Consider the following 24,499-nt stretch of genomic DNA (forward strand, 5'->3'; position numbering starts at 1 on the left):
TCATAAAAATAGCAACAAATCATAAATATTGGTTGCTATCAACACTACGAGACAAAAACCTAATCCCTATTAGCATTTCGGTTCAACCCGATCCCGGCCTTTACCAATTTGAAATCTCACTCGGGTCAGGTCAACTTGGCTCGACTTTACATGTAAGGCTCTTTGAATCCCCTGTCTCAAGAATCGCAGTTGGTAGGAGTCGAACTTGTGACCTCAAAGTCACATGGTGAATCTCTTACCAACTATACGAAGTACTATTTGTTTACTTCTATACATATAATCTATAATAAGTGAACGAAATATTAGAGACGAAATTGAAAAATTTGTCTCTAAATTAGGGACAAAATCAAAAATCCGTCTCTAAATTAGAGACGAAATTGAAATTCGTCTCTATTTGATGTCATTATAGCAACAATTAATAAGAAGAGTGTTTTCAAATAATTTTATACATAATAGCAAAAACTGAACTACATGTAAATTAACAACAAAATGTAACACAATTTGTTTCAAATGGCAACAAATAAAAAAATATGTTATCATCTAGCAACAAAAGTTTAGACGACTTGTTTCTAATGGCAACAATTCAAAAATTCATTGTCTTTGTTTGTTTCTAAATCAATACAAATAAAATATTAGTTGTACGTCATAGTTTGTCACCACATGGCAACAAGAGAAAAATATGATGCCATCTAGTAACAACTAGCTAGTAAGACGATTTGTTTTAAATAGCAACAAATCAAAAACATGTAGCCATTAATTATTAAAAACTAAAACGTAAAATGTCGCTTTTAATTAGGCAGTGAAAAAAATTATATTCGTTGCTATTTAGCAACGTTTAAAAAAAACTGTTGTCAAACTTAGTTGCTAAAAAGCATTTATTTTTGTAGTGTTTGAAACCATGTAATTTGATTAATCTTTAGCCATTGTACTAACAAGATTCACATTTTTATTACTTTGGTGTATTTTTGTAGGGTGAGTTTTATACTCAAATTGGAATGTGTACCATTGACCAATATATATATAGAGTTTTACAATACTCGTAATTTTAATACGATAAGGATATAAAATATATACATATATATTATCGTAATCCGCGACAAATATTATCATGACTATATATAATATCTCTCAATAACAAGTGGTGCCACTTATATCAAAAGTATTAGGGATGGCAATGGGGCGGGTCAGATGCGGATGATGGTACCTACATACCCATACCCGCCTAAAAATCTTATACCCATCCCCGTCCTACCACACGTGGCTGTTAGAGGTGTGCAAAAAAAACCGTAACCGTTAACCGGTGTAACCGGCTCATTTAAACGGTTAATTTACCGAACCGTTTAAATTAAACGGTTACGGTTAACCGTACCACTAAATATAGCGGTTAACGGTTACGGTTACAGTTACAAGTTTTAGTAAACGGTTAACCATCGGTTAACCGTTAAAATAAATAAATATATATTTTTTTTGAATTAGTGTACAAATCAATTTGGGGAAATTGGGTACGAATTAAAAAAACTTAGTACGAATTAAAACTTTGTAATGTATTTGGTTTATGAATTTGTAATCTTAATTAGAACATGAATTTTATTGTTTATTACTTTATTTTTAAGTTTGTATTAGAGTTGGATGTTTGGAACTATTGGAAGTAATACAGGGTTTAAAATTTATTTTTAAGTTTGTATTAGAGTTGGATGTTTGTACAATAGATATTGAAGTCACTTAAAAAATTGGAATCCAGTCTAGACCTTAAGTAGGAAAACAATGAAACGAAGACTGATTAAGGACGTGACCAAAGTACCACTGTGAGTATTTCTTCTTATTCTAAATTGGAGGCCTTGTTCCAATTTTGAATAGTCGAATTTTGACAACTCTCAATCAACCTCTTTTTTTTTTTTTTTTTTTTTTTTTTTTTTTTTTTTTTTTTTTTTTTTTTGAATTTGTCTAAAAAAAGAGAAAAAAATATTTAATACACCACGTTGGACAAATTGACTAATTATTTTTTTATAATTCTTGTATGGCTGTATTTGTCTACTCTGAAATATTATACACATAAAAAGTCACCAATGAGAGGAAATTAATTATTTCATTTCAGTTATCTTTATGTTTATGATGTCACATAGCAAAGCTTCATCAAACTAACAAACAAAATAAGTCACACTTCTACTATCTCCGCACTCGGCACCCCCCAACAAAAAAATTAAAAATATGAAGCCGACCATGATTCTATACAACATTACATCATCATAAAAGGCTTGAATTAATTAAGATTATATTCTCATCATCTTAATTTTATTTATTTCAAATCTTATAAGTTCTGATAAGTTAAAAATAAATAGACTAAAGGCTAATAAGTTTAAATGACAAAGGTTAATAAATAAATATTTTGTATAATACAAGGTTTGATAGCTTCAATAAGGTAGCTAGGTAAGTGTAAATGTGTAATGAGGCCTTGTAAGTTCTAACGAGGTATAATAAGATAAGATAATATTGCATAACAAAAGATAATGCAAGTATAATATAAAATTTGATAAGTTCATATAGCATAAAGTCAAGACTAATAAATACAAATAAGCAAAGTTAAGTACTCCCTCCGTCCCCTAAACTTCGATCCTTTTGGGTTGATTTCGCGGTTATTAAGAAACTTAAATAAAATTAAAAAAAAAACATATTGGAAAGATAAATTTACATGTGTTTGTAAAAAAGTAGAGAGATAAATTACAAAAAATACATGAAAAAACAAATTTTTACACGGGGAAGCTAATTTTACACAATTATTGAATTATTGTTGTAAATTGGTGGGTATTTTAATGCAAATGGGTCGATAATTTTGAGACTAAAATTAGGCCAAAAGGGTCGAATTTTTAGGGATGGAGGGAGTATTAATAAGCAATTTATGTGAAATTTGCATTAAGAAAACATTACCTAAATACACATGGGAGATTCATTTGATTAGTCTCAATACATAATTTAATTATTTAGTTTTGTTAAACAAAGTACAGACTTACTCTGTATTTACTAATGTTGAATTGTTGATGTTCAAGTAATCAAATATTTGCACAATTGCAATAATGTGCAAAAGATAAAACAAGAACAACATTTAAAGACGGTGAAAGTATTTATATGCTCTATCAAAGGGCTTTAAACATAGATGTGACATGGACCCCCTTATATCATGGAGGGTGGATGAGATTTGAACCTGACTATAATTGATTCAAATACTCTATCATTATACTCCGTAGATAATTTTGTCAAACAAGGATATATACGTTCAACAATGTATAATACTTTTGAGTTTTATAACTTACATAAGAATGAATTTTAGTGGATTTTTTTCTTTCTTTATTTATAAAAACTTAAGCAACAGAAGTCGCATAACTAGCACCTGTCACATCTTTTTCCAATCAAATTTTAAATATTTTGTTTATTAATCAACAACTTGGCTTAATCCTTAACGTCAACTAGTATTGGCGTTTCACCTAATACTCATAAGCATGTCGTTTTGTCATTTAAAATAACACTAATTACAACTTTAAGTTTCAAAACAATAACTCTCCGTATGTGTAACAGATACATATTTTAAGTTAGCTACGTCATTCTATTTATAAATGCAAAAAAGAGATTCTTAGTTTCTTACTCATAATTATTACGTCATTGAAAGGAGATTTAATCTTACAATAATAGTATGTGTATGTGACTTTCTAACACAATGCATCAATTTAATGGTGTTTCCGACTTTCCGTGTTTGGTATGGAGCTAGGTAGCTTTAAGAATTCAGAACATCATATAATCATATGTACACACCGTCTATTTTGTATACAGTAATACATACACGTCTTCTCATTTAATACTTTTTTTACCCCTTCAAAAATCAAGCTAATCTTGTAGTCCGAATAAACAGAATTTGTGAAAAAGGGGAAGTACTCCGTATTAGAAAGATCGAGTACGTTGCATAAAGCAAAAAGAAACAAACTTTTACAATTATGAGTAGGAAATAATGTTTACTTTAAGTGACAAGATTTATGACCAATGTGATTTAGATGAGAGAAAAGGTAACAATGAAATTTTCAATTTTCTGTTCATGAAAATAATCTTGTATAGTCTTGTTTTAATGATTCAGCTGTAACTCGTGGAAAGCAAGGGCTCACCAAATATTATGGTGGCAAAGATATTTCCATAACCAACTCGGCAACTCATAAATATGAAAAAGACGCTGCCCATGACTTAATTTTTTAAACATATATTCTGAAAAATCAAAATCTTTACTTTCATAGATGCTAATTGTGACCGCTTTAGTTTAGTTCCTTTTAATTTTTCTGACCATATCATATTCTTTGATATACAAAATATAACATGGTGTAGTTTGGTTGAACGTGAAAAGTACGATACACTTTATTTTATTTTGAAGTTTATTTTGAGTTTTGTAAATAATAATGTCAAACCTTTCTTGGAGAATTCAGCTTGTCTACAAGATTACGTAACCAATTTCCTTCTCTTGGTATAGACCACAGAGTAGAACTTCCCAAAATATCACATTACATTTCTTGAAGTTTATTGATAAGGTATGAACCTTCCAATCCGAAGTTGTACATAAATTATTAAATTTCCTATACATCATTACACAAATTCTCAAATCATAATAAAATTATGATTAAAAAAGCAAACCAACACTAATCTCTCTCAATGAATTTAGAAGGCCAAATAAAATTAAAGAGAAAATATTCTATTCAACCTCTAAATTCTAAACTTACAATATTCACAACACTAAAAATAAAAAACTCGTACTATTTTATACTTGTATATATGAAACATATCTACCTCAATCATACTACAAACTTTTTTATATACATAAAACACAAGGTAATAATATATAATGCACCCACCATTATTATTATTATTGATCCTTAAGCTTTTCCGACTCAATGCCGCCGTCGCTGCCGCCGCCGTCGCCACCATTATCCGTAATCTTGCTCTTATTGAGGTATCTCTTGACATAAAAATTCAAGAAAAGGGATAAAATCGCGGTGTTTAAGACCGAATTAAACCCCCAAGCACCAATCCCATTACACCCACCTTTCAAAAGATGCATTAGTAGAACACCGATATGACAGATCAAATTACACCCAAGAAGAGCAATCTGGCAATTCAAAACAAAGGGAAAGCAAGCACTAGGCAATCCAATAGCAGTCCAAAATCGATATCCATAAACAATCGACGAGATAAGGGTGGTAGAAATGATGGCTAAGACCTGAAACGATTGCGAAAACTCGAGCCACAAGAACGAGGAGAATATTAGAATGGAGTGGTTGAGGAGGTGGTGCGTCGGAAGTTTGCGACGGCGGAGGAGAGAGAAAAAGGTGCGGAAGAGATCGAGGAAGCGAGAGAGGTAGAAGACGTAGGACCAGAAGAAAACCCGGCCCGAAGGTCGGGTTCCGAGGGGAAAGCAAAGGAGCCATTGAAAGGGGGTTTTACTCCGGCGCCAGAACCACCGTGTGTCGCGGATCTCGGCGGCGGCGGAGAGGAAGATGCCGGAGAAGATGGTGAAGGAGATTAAGGCCATTGAGAGAGAATGGAAGGCGGGTATCGGGCCGAGAGAGATGGGTTTACGGCGAGGGAAGAGGAGGCAAAGGAGAAGGTGAAGGAAGAGAGAGAGAATGAGGTAGAGAGAGATTGAGGTGAAGAGGAATGACCATGTTGACCCCCATGATTGCGAGGGGCTCCATCGGAAGTTGACGACTGACGGATGTTCGGATAGGTAGTATGTTAGGTATTGGATCGGTTTCCTTATCGGTATGGTTATCGCCGCCATTGCTCGGCTTTACGGAATATTCGTTGTTTTGCAGGTGTCCGTTCACGACAAATAAAAAAATCAAGGATCAAATAAAAATGAGTGAGATCATTTGAAATAGAAAGGGATTATTGATGATTCATCCCATATTTTTGTTTTTGACAAATGATTTGGTTTTGGAAACAGTGTGATTGTGCGAGGAGGAGAGAGAAAAGAGGAGGGGAAGACGAGGAATTGGTTGGTGTTGAAGAGAGATGAGATTAGAATATATAGAAAAGGGGTACACGTGGAGGGATGTAATAGGAAGGAAAAAGGTAAAATAAGGTGGATTTAATTGTTTGTAAGAGGAAAAGTGTAGATGGGAAAGTAAGGTGGAAGAGTTAACGTTGGAGGGTTGGAAGGAAGTGAGAATATTTTGGGGATAGAGTAAAGAAGAGAAAGTAGAGTTGTGGGTTCAAACTTGTAGGAAAAACACCGAGTATAGACAATAGTTGTGCAGATTTATAAGGACGAGTGTAGGGGTGTTAGGCACCGGACGAGTACAAGGTCGGTTGCCAGCTTCAGTCAATATGATGTTCAAAGCCGTGTTAATAATGTTAATTAGGGTTAGGGAGTATTTTGCATTATAGTTGCATCGACAGGCGATGTGCAAGTAATTATAAATATTGATAATGTATATACTTGTTGATTGTTAGCTGTTTGAAATAATTGTTTGTTGAATATGTGTTCACACATAATATTAGTTGTTGAAATAATAGATATACTACCTCCGTTACATATTATGTGCAACGATTAGACATTTTTCCTCTCTACTTTATGTCAAATCGTTGCAAATAATATGTAACGGAGGTAGTATTTCTTTCAAGTATACGGTAAGTTTAATTTGACATCTTTTGACAAACAATGTGTAAATATTATTTTAATTTTTTAGATTATACACTGTAAAAAAGTATCATACATTACCTATATACTCTGTTGGATTGCTTAATACTCGTAGGATTGTTTATACCTTATAACAATATGCCAATATCTATGAAAATATGTCAGATTACACATTTGTTTATTGCTATTCACCTAGAACATCTTTTCATGAAAATTAGCTATAGCTAATAAGTTTTTACAAATTTTTGTATGCGGCTGGTCATATAGTGTGGCAAGGGTTACTTGTAAGATGTTACTGGTTTGTCAAGGGTTACTTGTATGTGTTACTTGAATTCTAGGGTTACTTGTATGGGTATTATTGGTTTTGGTCAGGGGTTACTTGTAAGGTGTTACCAGTTTTGTTTGGGGTTACTTGTAGGTGTTATTTGTATTCTTGGGTTACTTGTATGAGTGTTACTGGTTTTGGTCAAGGATTACTTATTGGGTGTTACAGGTTTGGTATAGGGTTTTGATCCAGAGTTACTTGTAGGAGTTACTCAGAATACAAGTAACCCCACATATAAGTAACCCCAGAATACAAGTAACTCATACAAGTAACCCTAGAATACAAGTAACACCCTACAAGTAACCCTTGCCGCACTGAAAAACCTATGTAAGTTTTATTATAAATTTATTTAGCAAACAAGTTTGTCTTATAAATATGATTATGCACACACGTTCATATTGTTATGTTATAACTCACAACAAATAATATTAAGAGGCAATTCAAACACCTAACTTTTTATTTTAAAAAAAATGATCAAACTAAGGTATAAGTATACAATATTAATTAGGTTAGGACCCGTGCGATGCACAATTCTATATAAAACCTTGTAAAAAAAAGTAATTTTAAAATTTTAGAGATATAGTACGATTCAACGTCACCTACTACATATTTCAATGTAGGTCATTTATTAGTATGCCGTTTAAAATTATTTTAATTGCTAAAGATAAATTGATAGGCTTTAGCTGTAATATTGAATTGTGCAATATTTAAATTTAAAAAATGTTAAATATAATCTTATATATATATATATATATATATATATATATATATATATATATTAGACATTTTTCAGGAGCATTCGGCGCGCCACATAAGAAAAGGTATTATTTTGTCCAATGAAAAATTAGATTAATAATTTATTTTAAAATTAAAAAATTTACTCGCTTTAAATTTTTTTTTTAAAAAAATAATCATTATCTTCTTTCAAAAAAAAAAAAAAAAAAACACCTAAGTAATAATTTTTTTTTTTTACATATATGGATGCAAACTCTTACAATACCACAAAGTTTTGTATACAGTTGGTCGTACCGTGCAGCTAGCCATAATTCCTTTTTTTTTTTCATTTTCTCTCCCATCTTTGTCCTCTCCTCTCCTCCATTTTCTCTTTCTAATTTTCTCTCTCTAATTATCAGTGGCGAGCTAGGTCTTCCGCCATCGTCGTGTTCGTCATCTTCGTCCCGATCCTCGAAGGTCCAACCTAGATCGCCGTCTTCGATTCGTCGTTGTATTTTTGAAGCTCCTCGAAGCTCCAAACCAACCATACCTCCGTCGTATTCGTCTAATCTTCGTCTTCATCCGTACAGGCGAAATCAGTCAAATCAACCTCCACTTTCAAAAAGTTAGTTAAAGCCATTAATTAAATATAATTATAATATAAATAATAATGATAAAGATGATGATTTAGTAGGGACAGAGGTTAGACAAAAGGGAAGAAAATCAGGCATGTGCTAAGAAGATGATTTAATTTGGGGTTAATTTAGAATGCCAAATTGATGATGATTATTTGGGGTTAATTTGGAATGCCAAATTGATGATGATTTAGAAGAAGATGAAGATCCACAAACTTCTGATGGTTCATCTATGCGGGTTGTGAGGAAGGTGAGGTGGTTAGGTGCGGTGGAGGAGCAGGTGCGAAGATGGTGGCTGCTACAACTTGGGTTAGTTGGTTAATTACTAGGTTTGGTAGGGGTTACTCGGTCAGGGGTTACTAGGTCGAAAGGGGTTACTAAGTCGGAGGGGTTACTTGAGGGGTTACTAGAGGGGTTACTCGGTCCGGTTAAGGGTTACTAAGTCGTAGGGGTTTCTTGAGGGGTTACTCAGTCCGGTCAGGGGTTACTAAATCGGAGGGGTTACTTGAGGGGTTACTCGGTGGGTTACTAGGTCCGGTCAAGGGTTACTTGGTCCGGTCAGGGGTTACCAGGTGGGTCAGGCTGTCAGGGGTTACCTGGTTGGAGGGGTACTAAGTTGGTCCATTAGTGGGGTTACTTTCTCATTTGCTGATTTGGCACCCTGCCGTAGGATGCGGCCAGCCGCACCAGAAACACACTATTACAATACAATATTTGCTAGGGAGAGAATAAAGATATTTGCTGGAATAGTTGGAATCACTTTGGCTGCAATGTCACTGAAAATATTGTCAAGGAAACCGGTGAGATTTGCAATTTGGATATATTTTGTACTTCCAATAAAAATAGTCCTGTAGGATAACCACATTATCCTCAATACAATCAGTCAAATAATTCATGCAATACCATTATTTGAGAACGAAAGGAGTAATACTGTAAATGAATTTAAAATAAAACATTTCTTATTAATGGAATTTCACTCCTCGACAGCTGATGCATTAGTTTCAACTGGTGTTTCTAAGCTTAGTTACAAATATGTGAACATTGGTAGGTCATATGATTGCTGTGCAGAATTAGCTCGGGATAACAAGGTCTGTCTCTATCTTACTTGATGTATTTCTTACAATACAAGATTAATCAGAGAAAATTTATTAAATGTTTATCCTTTTTTAATGATGTATCAGAGTAACTTTGTTCCCAAAAAATTGACATAATCTTTCTGGGATAAAAACTGTTACAGATTATGTACACAATAATACATCAACATTTTCATTATATATTGATACTACACTTGTAGTAAAAAAATGCATGGATCACTTAGACATGAGGTGCAAAACACAAATATATTTGCGTTTTGGGTATCACAATTACAACTCTTTTCATTCGATATCATTATATAGTCTGAATCATATCAAGAGTTTTTTTTTTTTTTTTTTTTTTTTTTTTTTTTTTTTGAATATATATATATATATATATATATATTTTGTATTGGTTGTAATATGAACCTTTATGATGACCAAATTATAATCAAAATCTTATAATAAAGAAATAATTATCTCCTTACCCATTTTGTGAATGACTAAATAGTAAGTGACAGTGTATCGTTATAAGCCGGGTTAATTATTTGACGACTACTACTTATAAACTAAAGTGGTAAAGAGTTAGAGTTTGTCAATTAGTTTTTGTTACATCCCAAGCCATGAATTCACGTAGTGATAGTCAACTGATCACTTTGTATGTTTCAATATATATGCTAAACAACAAGGTACATAGTTTCTTATTATTAGGGTTGGTGAGTGCAAAAAACTTAATTCTAATCTATTAAGTTTGGTAATGCACAACAGAAGAAAATTAAAGAGTTAGAAATTGAGAAAATAAGAAAGTAATAAGGCATGATAAATAATAAAAGAGAAATGGACACACTACTTTGGTAATTGGATACATCTTCTCAAACAATGTCCAACACAAATATTTATAGGCGATGCATGGAGGTGGAAGAAGTATGTGGAACCTTTTACACTCATGCTATTTAAATTTTCCACATAAATCTAAAACCTTCATAAGTATTCACTAATTCCAACACTCTTAAAGTAGTAGAGTTATTTAGAAACCTTGAGACATATTAAGTCGGGCTTATGAAATTTAGACCACACTAACCCAACATTCCAACACTCTTATATTTAATCTTAACTAGGGCAGCCAACGCGCGCGTTGCGCGCGGAATGGCTAGCCTTTGTAACTTAATTTTACTTGTCTTGTGTTTGCACTTCACATGGAGGAATAAAAGACCGGCAAAGGAATATACTACCTCTGGTTCAATTTACTCGCAACAAAAGATTATTTTATGTCTCACAAATAATACCCCTTTGTTGCGAGTACATTGAACCGGAGGTAGTATTTCTATTGTTTAGGCATTGTTTGTTTGTAGTCGTGCTGAGTTGAATCTTATGTGTGAAATATCTCGTATATTGAAAAAAATCTTTATTTTACTATTTGTATATGGTGATTCTGTTAATTGAAATACTATGTAGAGTCACTGTAGAATATAATTCTTAGGTTTTTCAATGATAATGCAGAAAAGGAACAAATGTTAGAATTGTTGTTTGTTTATTTTCGCAGTGTTGATATTAGCATTACTTAATTGTGGTGGTACAATACAAAATAGAGAAAGAATCATCAATGATGAAACCGAAACGACCAATTCCTAATCCACCACAGAGGCTAACAATATTAAACAACTGCTATATATTGGTATTGCCATTTTTTTTTGCCACAATTTGATTTGGGAATTTTGGGAAGGTGGCCGGTGAGCAAAGATGTGGAATTTAGTACTTGGAAATGGCAATGATAGTGTGGAGAGAGAAAGTTAAAAGCTTTAAAGAGATGGAGCCATGGAGAGGAGGAGAGAAAGCTCAAATGTGTAAGGAAATGTAGACGGGTAAGAACAATTTGAAGTTGGACTGTTGGAGTACAAAATTACAAATAAGGGTACAATGGTAAAATACATTTTGAAGGGTTAATAGGGGTACAAAGGTAAAATAACATTTTTGAAGGGTATTAAAGTCCGTGCACTATTCATAAGAACAACTTTCTACTTTTTATAAGGTAGGGATAATTGCTCATACATAAGAACACAAGCCAAAAAATTCCAGGGTAAAGGAGTAAAGCAGTAAATATTACAAGTAGAGTGTATAACAAAACATCATACATCGATACAACAAATTTTTTAATTATTTCAATTTTTTACTTCTTACCTATATTTAACATTTTCTAAATATTTACTCCAATCTATCTATTTATCTATCTATCTATTAACTTATACTAAAAGCGAATAACAAATGACACACACAAATGACACTTGTGTCATTAACTTGTGAAAAAATTTCCCGCCTTTTTATTTATTTATTTATTTTTAATGTTTTATTTTGCAAACTCAATAAATAAACTATTTAAACATTATAAGATTTTCTTTCCAATTTGACACATATTCCATATATACCCAAATGAAATATTTCTGCATATCTTATATATATTTTATATGTGTAATATTATTGTAAAAAATATTTAACAACCGTGTATTGCACAGGATTTTAACCTAGTGTTGACACTAAAGCGTTGACCCAATGTTCTTAATTATTGGGTTATTAATGAGCTAGTAATTGTAAATTAAACCCAATTAAAAAAAAATAGTCTTGATTTTCTTCGTCTTGAGTCCTGACCCAATGACTTTTCCATCCTATAAAGAAAGCCCAATTGAAAAAAAAAAAAGAAAAAGAAAATCGAGCATCGATGACAACCTCGAACCTTCCTAATCTCCGCTGTTCCTTTGTATATTTTCATTTTCCAGTTTCCAATTTCAACTGTGATTATATTTATTATCACTCGTATTTATACATCACCCCTAATTAAATAATTCCCTTTTTTTTCGTGCTTCTCACTATTCAACCAATTCCACTGGTAAGTTTTATCCCTTTTCTTTGATTAAATCTCATCTTTATTCTAAGTTTTATTATTTCTATATATATGTTATTGTTGCTTCTTGATCTTGTTTAATTGATTTGTTTTATTTTAAATTTCGATTGCATTGAAATCTTCGATCCCATTATTTGCAGGTCGATTATAATTTCTGGGATTTGTTTATAATTTGTACAAGAATTAGGGTTTAGAAAATGGAAAGTGGGTTTGAGGAATCAATGAAGGCTGAATCAAGCTCAAGTAATGGAGAATCAAAAGATAATAACAATAACAATAATAATAATAATGATGCTGGTGATTTTGAGTGTAATATTTGTTTTGAATTAGCACAAGACCCAATTGTTACACTTTGTGGTCATCTTTATTGTTGGCCTTGTTTGTATAGATGGCTTCGATATCATTCTCAATCCCATGAATGTCCTGTTTGTAAAGCCCTTGTTCAGGAAGATAAACTTGTGCCATTGTATGGTAGAGGAAAATCCAATACTGACCCTAGATCGAGGCCGGTCCCGGGTGTCGATATTCCTAATCGACCATCCGGGCAACGCCCTGAAACCGCCCCGCCTCCCCCGGGACCAGAACAAAGTTATTTCTCTAATTTGGGGTTTGGGTTGTTTGGTGGGTTTATGCCAATGGCAACTGCTAGGTTTGGGAATATGACTATGTCTGCTGGGTTTGGTGGACTTTTCCCTTCATTGTTGAGTTTACAGTTTAATGGGTTTCCTCATAATCCAATGTATGGGACCGCCCATGGGTTTCCTTATGCTTATCCACAGGCGGTACATGGTAATGCAATGCACCACGGTCATGGGTACGAGCACGGTCATGGGTTCCAGCAGCATCATCATGGTGGTGTTGCAACTCCTGCTAGTCAAAGGCAAGATTATATTCTCAAGAATTTGTGTCTCATTATTGGCTTCTGTTTTTTGGTGGCGATGCTCTGGTAATTGTTTAGCTTCGATTCCTTTTTGATCTTGTACAATTTTTTAGCACATTTTCCATGTTAGCTGAGGAAGTTGTCCATATAATAATAAGAAGCTTATGATCACTTCCAGTGGTTTTCATCATTGTTGGAATGTAACTAATTGATGTATTTTGCTTTGCGTGTCAGACTCTGAGTAATTAAAGAAATTAAAACTCTATAATTGTTGTTATCAGTTTGTGTGCTGTCATTGTTCTTAGTCTTGAATTGTGATTACTGATGTTTGAGATGATAGCTATTCTTTCCTTTTGAAGATCTGTTCCCATATGCAATTGTGCATTGACATTCTATTTCATGGGTTCACCTTTTGCTATTTCACTATTGCTTTTGGAATAAATTCTCATTTCATGCTCGATATCTTCAGTGATCTCTTTTTCCTTCAAATGCCCGAGTTTCTTAATTTAGGCATGGTGTGTTCCTTTACCTTGAATAGGAGGAGGTGGTTATGTTGCTTGTGTGTTAATGATTTGGGATTTCTTCAATTATTCTTGGGCCTGGGGACTTTTAATGCATCGATTAGCTAAAAGCTAGGATCTGAATAATATCTTATTCCTTAACACCAATGATTTATTCTTACTTTGTCTTGCTTACAAGTGAATAAACTGAAAGTGTGGTTGATGACTTGAGGGTGCTGCATGGAGTGCATAACTTACTTCCTCGGAGAATGATAGGAAATAAATTGAACCTCTGGTAAATCAGTGAGTTTTCAAACTATGCTGTTGTTATGACAGGGAGTACAAATGTACAATATACGACTTATTTGAGTCTGGGTCTACTCACCTTTTCTTTTGGTTTTGCTCCATTGCCGTTGTTTTATGTTACTCTTTGAAATTGGTGGTCTTAGAACACCTTTTTACACATTGTTCTTTTTGTCTTCTATGCATAATCCAAGTTTGAACAATTGAAGACCATTGTGAATGCAGCCAAGTTTCAACATTTTAACACTGTTTTTTTGATGTGGAATTTGATTCCCCTGTAAGTTTTTATTTATTTGAAGGCTTAAATCTGGGTTATGACTCCTTATGATAAAGTTTGAATCCATTATTTTTCTTTAAACTGAAAAGTTCAGTCAAATTTAGCTATTCTCCTTTAGTCTTCACCCTTTTTTGCAGGTTCAACTGTATATTCCTTGATTCCAAATTTTTCCTAATATTGTGAGGCTTAGGCTGTGTTTGGCTGGTAGTAAGTAAAGGTAGTTTTCCTATTCATACCTCTGGTTTGTAAGTTGGAAAATCAGTTTTTTTGAGAATGAACAAGATTTTTCTTTTTCAATGAACAAATGCCTTGTTGTCCTCCCTATCTCCCAACTCCCTTCACCTCCTTCCCACTCCTACCTTTGATTTTTTTCTTTTCTCTCAAACTTTTTTAGCAGTGAAATAAACAAATGGATTGTTACATGTAAATCCTGTCTCCATCGAAAATAAACAAATTGTTTTTCTTTGAATAAATATGTAGCCTTATACCAAAATATTATTGTGCACACAATGTTAGTCAACAAGATAGATAAAGTATTATTTCGATGACTAAAACAGAATGCCAATTATTTTGATTTATACTTGTAAACAAAAACCAATTAGTTTTGGTATTATTCTTGAGGTTTTTTTTTTTCTTGTTTGCACAATGAGAAGTCAACTGAGTTTGATGAAGCAAGGAATGTGTGGCAATGTTTTAATTTGTTCTGGGACCCTGTCCATGTCTGATTCTTTCCAAATTACTTGTTTTCCTAGTGGAACATGTGATTGGAGGCAGTCTATATAGATTATCACAGCCTCTCATAAACATTCAGACGTGCAACTAACATATGACACTGCGATTTACATTTGACCATTCTAGATGGCGACATGTATAGATTCATTCTTCACACCTAAATTTTGTGATTTGCTTTGACCCTGGTTGCCTGTAATTATGGGATGCTTATTGACAGTGCTGCAGTGGCAGTGCTTGTGAATCTGGGGAATGGGATGTATGCATGTATCAATTTGATCTAATAACCCGACTATTATGTTATTCTGCTGTTAGCATCTTGGCGCTTCACCATTATGTCCTGCTGAGCGGGTCAGTTTATGTTTGATGAATTTTTCTTTATTGGTTAGTTTAGAAACAGTAATTCAGCTTAGACTTGGGAGTTATGTGTTTAGCTTGGTTTGGCATTGCTTTACCTATTCGTGTGGCTTGTTTCGAAGCTAGTGATGTAAGTTGTGCTTTAGAAATAGTATTCTTGTGTTATCTTCTCTCATGATTTTATCTTCTTGTCATTGATATAAAAATAAAAAAAATAAAAAAAAATAAAAATTCAAACTGGAAACAATTAAATCACCTACATGTATCTTTGTTATCAGAGTACCTATTCTCTATTCTTGTATTTTTGCTTTGTTATTAAATGATGAACCTACTTCGGTGGAAACATTGTGAATCATGATTGATCAAGCAAATTTTATGATGGGAAGAATATGAGACTCATGAAAGTGCCAATTGTAGTTCTTGGTTGGTTATGGAGTTGTTTGGTTTGCTAAAAAGGAAGTTGCATTTCCTTGAAAGTAATCACTGTCCTTCCTCTGACTTACTGGGACTTCTAGTGTTTCTAGGAAAATATTACTTATGTTCTAATATACGGCCATTTAATCTGTTTGCTTATATGATCCTATCATGGCTTCATTCCAAAGAGAGTTTGGTTGTCTTTTCGAGATCATGTTAGCACAATGTACAATAAGGGGAGTTATTGGTGTCTTTAGGAGAAAATCACTCTTTCTTTTGGATTCACTTCATTAAACCAGTTGCCTACCTTTCGAGCATGCATCTATACAAACCTTGTTCATACTTATTTTCAAAAGGATCATAAATTGCTGATCAATGTTATTTTTCTGTGAACATAAATGTGGTGTGTTTTAAAACATACGGAGTATGCTTTTATGTTTCTGGTTGCATAAGCTCAATAAATGTGACAGTAGACACAAGCACACAACAGTTCAGATGTGCATTTCCAGGTGTCAGTGTTTTCTAAACAGGAAGAATCTAAGATATATTTATTGGTGCCATTGAATTTAGTGTGCAAATTGAGTTTCTTCTGTTAGCCTATTTTATTTGCTAAACAGGTTCCTCAGGCGGATTGATAGTCCATTTTAGGCCTTGTTATTTTGGGGTAATTTCTAATGTCATGTTCATTTATGGTCGATATTAGCAGGGATTTGTGTGTGTTTAAGCGGGAGAATCATGCTTGAGTCTAGACCCTAATCTTCTGTGCAGGTTTGAGATATGCTAGCCGTAATAGAAATAGTGTTGAATGTGTTATATACCGTATGTTTGAATGTGTTATATACCGTATGTTCGATGAGGATTTCCACAGCTCGCTGTTGCAATATGCTAAAAGACCAGCAAGAAATCAATGTGTCAATCAGGAATTTAGGATTTCTAGCAGTACTACAGGTTTTGTATGATTGCGTCCTTGAAAGTTCGTGTGGATCCATGAATCATTTGTCGTTAAACACAAAGTCAAGACCGCGATTAGACTCTTAAACAGAGATTTAGGATATAATGCAGTTGTATTCCACAGAAGCTGAAGTTCATTGTCACCTTGAGTGTATAAATGCATGTAAACAGAGTAGTTCGGAGAAATAATGATAATACGGCAGTTTATACACAAGTTGGGCGACTTACGCTGCATGAAGTGAGAGTGAGACCCACCACATAGCTGTTCCAGTGTCGGCAGGCAATAAGGCATGCCCACTTCCCACTCATGTGTGCTCTTTTTATCTCAATCTCTCTTCACTTTAATGTCTTAATCATGGATTATACTTGATACATTACACTGTTGCTGATTTTAATTTGGGTTTATGCTTTTATTTTGAATGCTCACTGTCTTGTTAATTCTGCCATTATCTTGGTTGGAATTGGAATTATTTTGTAATTATTGAATTGGAAATCTATCTAGATTATGTACGTACAAGAGTAGTTGCCTCCAACTACTACTTAAGTAGAAATAGTTGTATACTAATTTGAGGTGTTAGAGTAGTGGCATGGCATTCCCATCTTGGACTCCTATAGGTATTAAATTTTATAGGACTCATTTACGGGATTTTCTTTGTCTTTTCCCTAATCCCCTCAAGCGAGTTCCCTTCATATCTTGAAAAAAAGGTACTCCATTCATCTCTAAATTACATTCCTACTTCTCTCTATTATGTGAGGAATAAATGTTAGAAATATGAATGTAATTTAGGAACTGAGGGAGTATAATATTTGTATAACATTAAACTTTCAAAAGTTTTTGTATGCCCCGGGTGTACAATAATATTATTGTACATCCAAATCTCACACGTGCCACAAGACCCATAAGCAATCAAGCCATTCATGAAAAGTTGAAAACAACAACAACAAGTCAATAATCATAGTCCCCAATATTTTTCTCTCATGTTTGTTCAACCAAACAAAAGAATATTGCAACCAAATTCAACCTCAAACCACAAAAAGATAGTTGTATCTGTATAGAATTTCAATTCCACTAATTTTAATTTTCAGCCTGCAATTGATTGACCTGTTGATGATCAAATTACGAACCCTAAATTACTCAAATTGCAATACTTGCTTTCAAATTTATTGATTAACAATTCCAGTTGATTTTTCCGGTCATATTTCCGAACCTTCAATTCAAATCATGGCATGAAATTAAAATATTTAACTCTCAAATCATAATTGAAGCTACACGATGGAAACAACTACAGCTAGTATTTGGTAATGTCAGAATAATCTAGTATCCTGTTGTTATTGTATTTGTTTTCATTTTATCGCAATTCTCGCTAATATTTATGGTGATGCTTTTGATTATTTTGTGATGGTGTCTTTCACTTATAGCTTCAATGTCGTTCTAATACTGGTGTATCACAATTTATCACAATTTATATTATCAAGGTACTATGCAATTTTATTGATACTGAGTATATTCATAGCTTTCTGTAAAATTGTTGTTGGTGCTTAATGCTTATGTATTATCAAGGTACTATGCAATTTTATTGAATATAAGAGTATATTTATAGCCCTCTGTAAATATGTCATTTGTTAATTGGAAGAGAAAATCATTATATACAAAAAAAACAATTTTTTATTATGTTGTTTACAAGCCTATTAGTTCAATTGGTCGAGCACTCTATGCTTCTACATGCGCATAGAGGATGTAGGTTCGAGTCCTACGTAGGCTATTTGTTGTACCATAGTATTAAATTAAGAAATAGTGATTCTAACTAGAGACAAAAGTGACCCTAACTAAAGGCAAAAGTGATCCTAATTGACAAAAGTGATCCTAATTGAGGACAAAAGTGACACAAATTGGGGATAAAAGTGACTCTAACTAAGGGAAGAAGTGACCCTAAGTGGAACAAAAGTGACCCTGAGCGAGAGAAAAAGTGACCCTGAGCGAGAGAAAAAGTGACCCTGACTGGCACAAAAGTGACCTTAATTGTGGGCAACAGTGACCTAACCAAGGGCAAAAGTAACCCTAATTCAAGACAAAAGTGACCCTAAGCAAGAATAAAAGTGACCCTAAGCGAGTGCAAAAGTGACCCTAACTGGGACAAAAGTACCTTGAGCAAGGCAAAAAGTGACCTTAATTGAGGGCAAAAATGATCCTAAGCAAGAATAAAAGTGACCCTAAGCGAGTGCAAAAGTGACCCTAACTGGGACAAAAGTACCTTGAGCAAGGCAAAAAGTGACCTTAATTGAGGGCAAAAGTGACCATAACCAAGGGCAAAAGTGACCCTAATTTGAGACAAAAGTGACCCTAAGCAAGCGCAAAAGTGACCCTAACTGGGACAAAAGTGACCTTGAGCAAGGCAAAAAGTGACCCAAACCAAGGGCAAAAGTGACCCTAAGGCAAGACTAAAAGTGACCCTAACCAACGCAAAAATAACCATAACTGAGACAAAAGTAAAGTGACTCTCACCGAGGGTAAACGTGACCCTAATCGAGACAAAAGTGACCTTACTCAAGTGAAAAAGTACCCCTAACCATGGACAAAATTAATAAAGAGTGAAAGTGACCATAACCAAGGCAAAAGTAACCCTAATCAAAAGAACTTAATTAATTAAATGATCCTAAGTAAGTTATATAAAAATGGCCATGGTTACACGGTTACACCAACAATATGAATACACCAATATGTATAGGCTATGTGGGGCTTGAACCCACACCATGTACACTTATAGTACATTGCTCTACCTTTTGAGCTAATAGCCTTGATATTAAACACTTCAATTTCCAATGCTATTATAACCATTGCAACACAATCACACATTTAAAAAAAATAGCTAGTATGCTCATTAAAAGAAAGATAGAGAGAAACTTCATCAATAACTCTGGTGTCATCAAAAGTACATTGTGCCAATCCAAATCATCATCAGTAAATGACTCAAGCTCTTATCATAGTTGCATATTGACTATTACAATATCAGTTTACTTGCTCTAAAAGTTCTTGAGCCTCGAGATCCCTAAAACCATTAAATAAGTGTTATAAAAAAAGAAGGATGAACTTTGAAAGTTATAGTAGAAAAATTTATTAAGGGATGCTAGCAGAATCAAGCATCACAGCAGCCATTACACAACGTGGAGCCTCCTCAACCCATACTCTCATCTCCACTAGCTTGGGCAAGTTTATGAGCAGCAACATTACCACATCTACTTACATGAGAGAAAGAGATAAGATTGTTAAGACTAGTAAGCTTAACAAAATCACTGATAATAACTTCCTGTTTCACATGCTTCAAATAAGAAAAAAGTTAAATGTTATCAGTCTCAAGAATAGCCTTACTAAGGCCAGCATCCATAGCAATTGTTAAGGCAGGACTTGCAGCACAAAGGTTTTCATTAATCTTCTCCCAAAGTGTCCAGCATTTCTCTTCAACCAAATTCCCTACAAAAGACACCAAAATAAATCCCACCAAGATTTATCCTTTGAAAGTTTATCCCTCTCAATTTTCAAGTAATAAGGCAGTGATATCTAGTTCAAAAGACTAAACAATTTTTACTGTACTCAACTCTATTGTCTAATGCTTTTGTAAGTAGGATAATTCCCTTCTTTGCAAAAAAAATTCCATAGAAGTAAGGCCTAAAAATTTTTAAATACTACCATGCACTTTTTTAAAACTCTTTTATCTATTGTATAATGTCTATTTGGTCCAAAATTATCTGAAATCCGGAAAGCTACTCAATACATTAATTTCAATTTCTTCAATAAAGTATAATTTCTTTCATATTGCAGGATAACAAAAATCAAATTACATAAAAGACAAAGCAAATTAACATCCACAACATAGAACCTTATAATTTGATTTTGATAGAGAATATCCATAAAATATTCTCATCCTAGGTTTAGGATATATTTTGTATAAGATTATCTTTGATATCTATACATATCTTATAGTTACCTAATATGATTAGGTTACTCATTGTAACCCTATAAATATTGATCAATGGAAATCACTCTAATTAAGGAGCTTTATATTATCTGACATGGTATCACAGCTTAGGTTAGATCTTGGGATTGTTTATATCTAAAATTTTCTCTTCCCCTGCCGGTGGGTTAGAAAATTAAACCCATCGGCTGGATTCACAAACAATTACATAAAGCACACTTTTTTTTTTGCTTCCGCGTTTTAGTTATGGAGTACGATGGTTGACCATCACCGGCAACCCCTCTTGTGCTCCAACTAATTCCCACCACACATAGGAGCTTTGTGCACCACCTCTACCTCTTGGTTCTCCACCTAATACGCCACCTAGCTCACTCATAGTCTTCCTTCTTTAGCCTAATCTGTGAGTGAAATGCAATCTTGCATAGCGTATCCGATGACTGATAATAGTCTTGGATGAGCCAGATCCACGAGACGAACCACCCTTTTGTTTGTCTTTTTTTTTTTTTTCTCAATGTCGTTGTTGGCCTCCACCACCTTAGTTACATTGTAGTCTTGCTCCTGACCCCTTCTACTTGGCAGGAGCCTTGTTCAACTACACTACAATAACTTAAAGGGAGTGTTGGATTATATTATCTGACAGATTTGAATGATGAAAATAAGTAAAATTTGCACAAATTACAAAATCCACCATATAGCCTAGTTAAATTCATCATATAAAACCCTAGAATTCAAATAAAAACACGAATTACCTTTATTTCAATTGATCCTCAATGATTATTTCTAATGTGTGTAAGAAAAGTGCAAAACAGAATACATAAAATAAAAATTGAAGAAAAAATTCACCTGCAGTTAGTAGATTCGTTTGCAAGACGATTTTCACAATAAAAAGAAAAAAAAAAGTAAATTAAGAAAACAAAACTATGAGTAAACAAACCTAGAAATCGATGGAAGAAAGCTACAAGCTTGTAACAATGGCGGAAACGGGAGCAAAAAATATGGCGGAAGAGAGAATGAGCAAAGGAGAGAGAAGTGAAATTAGGAAGAGAGAGGAAACCAAATACTGTAAATAACATTGACACGTGCGAGCAAAAACAAGGAAAGTTAATTACTTTCCTCATTCAACCCGCCACACAGTACACTAATGTAAATCGGTTTTTTTTTTAAAAATTTGTGTTAAACTTTATGAATTACATGTGATTTTGTTATAAATTTCCGAGTTTTGTTGAATATGCCATTGACTAGGATATTTTGTAATTTGCAAAGGAGCATTACAAATGTTAAATTGGCTTGGTGGCAAGCATTTTAGTAATAATAAACGACGTGTGATTTTGTGATAATTATTAGAGTATCCTATTAATGATTATTTATAAATTGACAATAACACAAAGTACCATGCGACTGTCGATCAGACTAAGAAGAATAAAAGGAACGAAGATTTTTTTTTTTTTTTCCTTTTCATGATATCATATCTCTAACCATATGGATTTTACGAAAATTATATTTCTCCGTTGACTTCTATAATTCAATGTAGTATTACATGCTCTTACAAATTCAATAATTGCCATGTATTGTTCATTTTAGTTGTTATCTCCGGTTTACTCCAACTATAATTACAAATGTCCAATTTCCTTCTCAATTGATGTTTTATATGTGTCAAATCATAAGACTAGTTTCCCCTTATCTTTTCTTCAATTTGAGTAGCTCCAATTTTTCACCGACTATCTTCAATTTTAATTCAATTTCTGTAGGGATTTGTCATGCATCTATATATCTACATACCCATTTTTGCTATAGTTGTTTAATTAATTAATTATTTTTTTTTTTATTTTTTTCCTAATCGTCCAATTTTATGACAAATGTGTGGATTATATGTTTCTTGTATTATACATGAACTTACAATGACATTGCTCCACGAAGTTGACACTACTTGGAGTTGCTCAAACTTGTAAAACAGTATAGTTTAAACATCTTCGTAAAAAATACAAAACAACTTGAAGACATACACTTCTTTTATGGTATGGTTCTGTCAACTGTCTATTACTACCTTCATTCATATGTGCAATATTTACTAAATGTCTTCTTTCCTTCTTAATAAGTTGTCATTTCTCTATATTTATCTCTTAATCACGTACATTTCTATATTTCTCTCTCTCATTTAACACCCACATACAAATTTTACCTAGAAGTTAGTATAAAGGTCTTTATTGTACATAATTTGAGACAGAATTCATCCCTAACTCTAATTACATCTTTATCAACCAAAGTAGCTAGCGAGAGCCGATACACATACAACCATTGTATGTTGTCCCTACATACAACACTATTAGAAATTTGACACATCAACAGAATATGGGAGAAAATTAGGAATCAATTATAAATTAAATTTAATGGAACTTGTGCCTATTATTTTAGCCAATAGAAACATTACAAATTAGAGTTGTATGTAGGGACCACATACAACAATTGTATGCGTAGCCTTTACCGTAGCTATTTGTACAATTATTCACATATGAAGTTACAACTTTGTGCAAACTTAAATAATAATTAGGGTAAGTGTTTTCTCTTGATCAAAATGCTAAAAACTGCTCAAATGCTACCGTCGTAGATATGAAAATTAAATTGCACAATCAACTGAAAAAGTATATTTTCCGGACGTTATTAGTTACAAGAACACGTGTAGGAAGAGCAAGGTACATATAATAAATTAGAGAAACTGCGTAGGTGAAAAGGCGGCAAGTCGGTTGTAAGAACGTTAAAGTTGAATGAAATAGCATAACTTATGGCAAATATACTACGAGAAAGAGTAGTATCCTGTTTGTTTTGCAGTAATTGCGGTGAGATGAAGAAGATCTGATTTCTTTTGAATTTAACAAATGCGATGTCCCCCAATTAGCCATACATTTTTCTAATTTTTGGGATTGATTGTTGGGGGGGTAATTTAAGTTTCACATGTTTGCATTCATGTATTGTTCACGCCTTTTTTAAAAAAAAAATAAATAAAATGGTTTAGATATTTTGTTAATAAAGATCTTAGGGATCACATTAAGTGGGAAGATTGGAAATTAATGTGTAGTTGCTTTTGCTTTGACTCTTTTCCATAATTGTTTGATTAAAAAAAAGTTTTCTTCTAATAGCTAGTTTGCATGTTTGATAATCAATTACTCACGTGATAACAAATAGAGGTAATATATTAAGAATAATGATTTATAAGCCTCTAATATATTTTCTAAATTGTACATTATTATTATGGAAATGTATGGTAACTTCATGCTTCGATTGATGTAATTATTGTTCGAATTCATCGGTAATTTTCACTCTAGATTTAAGAAGAAAAACGCTAAATAATATCATTTCTCATTATTTCATAATACAAATAGGAGTACATTTTGCTAAATTAAAGAAGAAAAGCGCTGAATAATGTCATAGCTATTGCTCATTTACTTGTCCTCTTTCTTTCTTTAGTATGTTGATAGATGATATTGCTTGTCCACTTTCTTTCTTATTGTTTTATCTATTATGATATGTACAATCTTAAGAGTTGCTTATAAATGTTAAATGCATTTCTTAAATGGCTAAAAATTTGAAAATATATAATAATAAAATAATCGCGTGTTGATCACTGTTTTATAATTCATAATCTTTCCCTTTTAATCTTCTTATAAGCAACTCTTAATATCATATTTACCTTATCTTATTTTATTTCATTTCATTACCATATCCAATTTATTATTACCACTTGTAGGTGTGATATGGTACCCAATAATAATGCATTTTTGTTGTAAAAACACATTATTGAAGTGGAAA

General features: G+C 33.1%; 1 protein-coding gene and 1 pseudogene across 1 annotated transcript; one reads left to right on the forward strand and one right to left on the reverse strand.

Annotated features, from left to right (window-relative positions):
- Positions 1–4,519: 4,519 nt before the first annotated feature.
- On the reverse strand, positions 4,520–6,158 carry LOC145623850 (fatty acid elongase 3-like pseudogene; annotated as a pseudogene).
- A 5,942-nt stretch (positions 6,159–12,100) lies between these two features.
- On the forward strand, positions 12,101–13,473 carry LOC145623859 (uncharacterized). The gene is made up of 2 exons (XM_081676743.1): positions 12,101–12,298; positions 12,454–13,473. Exon 2 carries the CDS (start codon positions 12,511–12,513, stop codon positions 13,261–13,263), a length of 753 nt encoding a protein of 250 aa, XP_081532869.1. The 5' UTR covers positions 12,101–12,298; positions 12,454–12,510; the 3' UTR covers positions 13,264–13,473.
- Positions 13,474–24,499: the final 11,026 nt, after the last annotated feature.

Source organism: Chenopodium album, chromosome 1 (assembly GCF_948465745.1).
Source record: "Chenopodium album chromosome 1, dcCheAlbu1.1, whole genome shotgun sequence".
NCBI classification, from domain to species: Eukaryota; Viridiplantae; Streptophyta; class Magnoliopsida; order Caryophyllales; family Amaranthaceae; genus Chenopodium; species Chenopodium album.

Coding starts and splice junctions, on each gene's coding strand:
- LOC145623859 (XM_081676743.1), top strand. CDS start 12,511: ATGGAAAGTGGGTTTGAGGAATCAATGAAGGCTGAATCAAGCTCAAGT.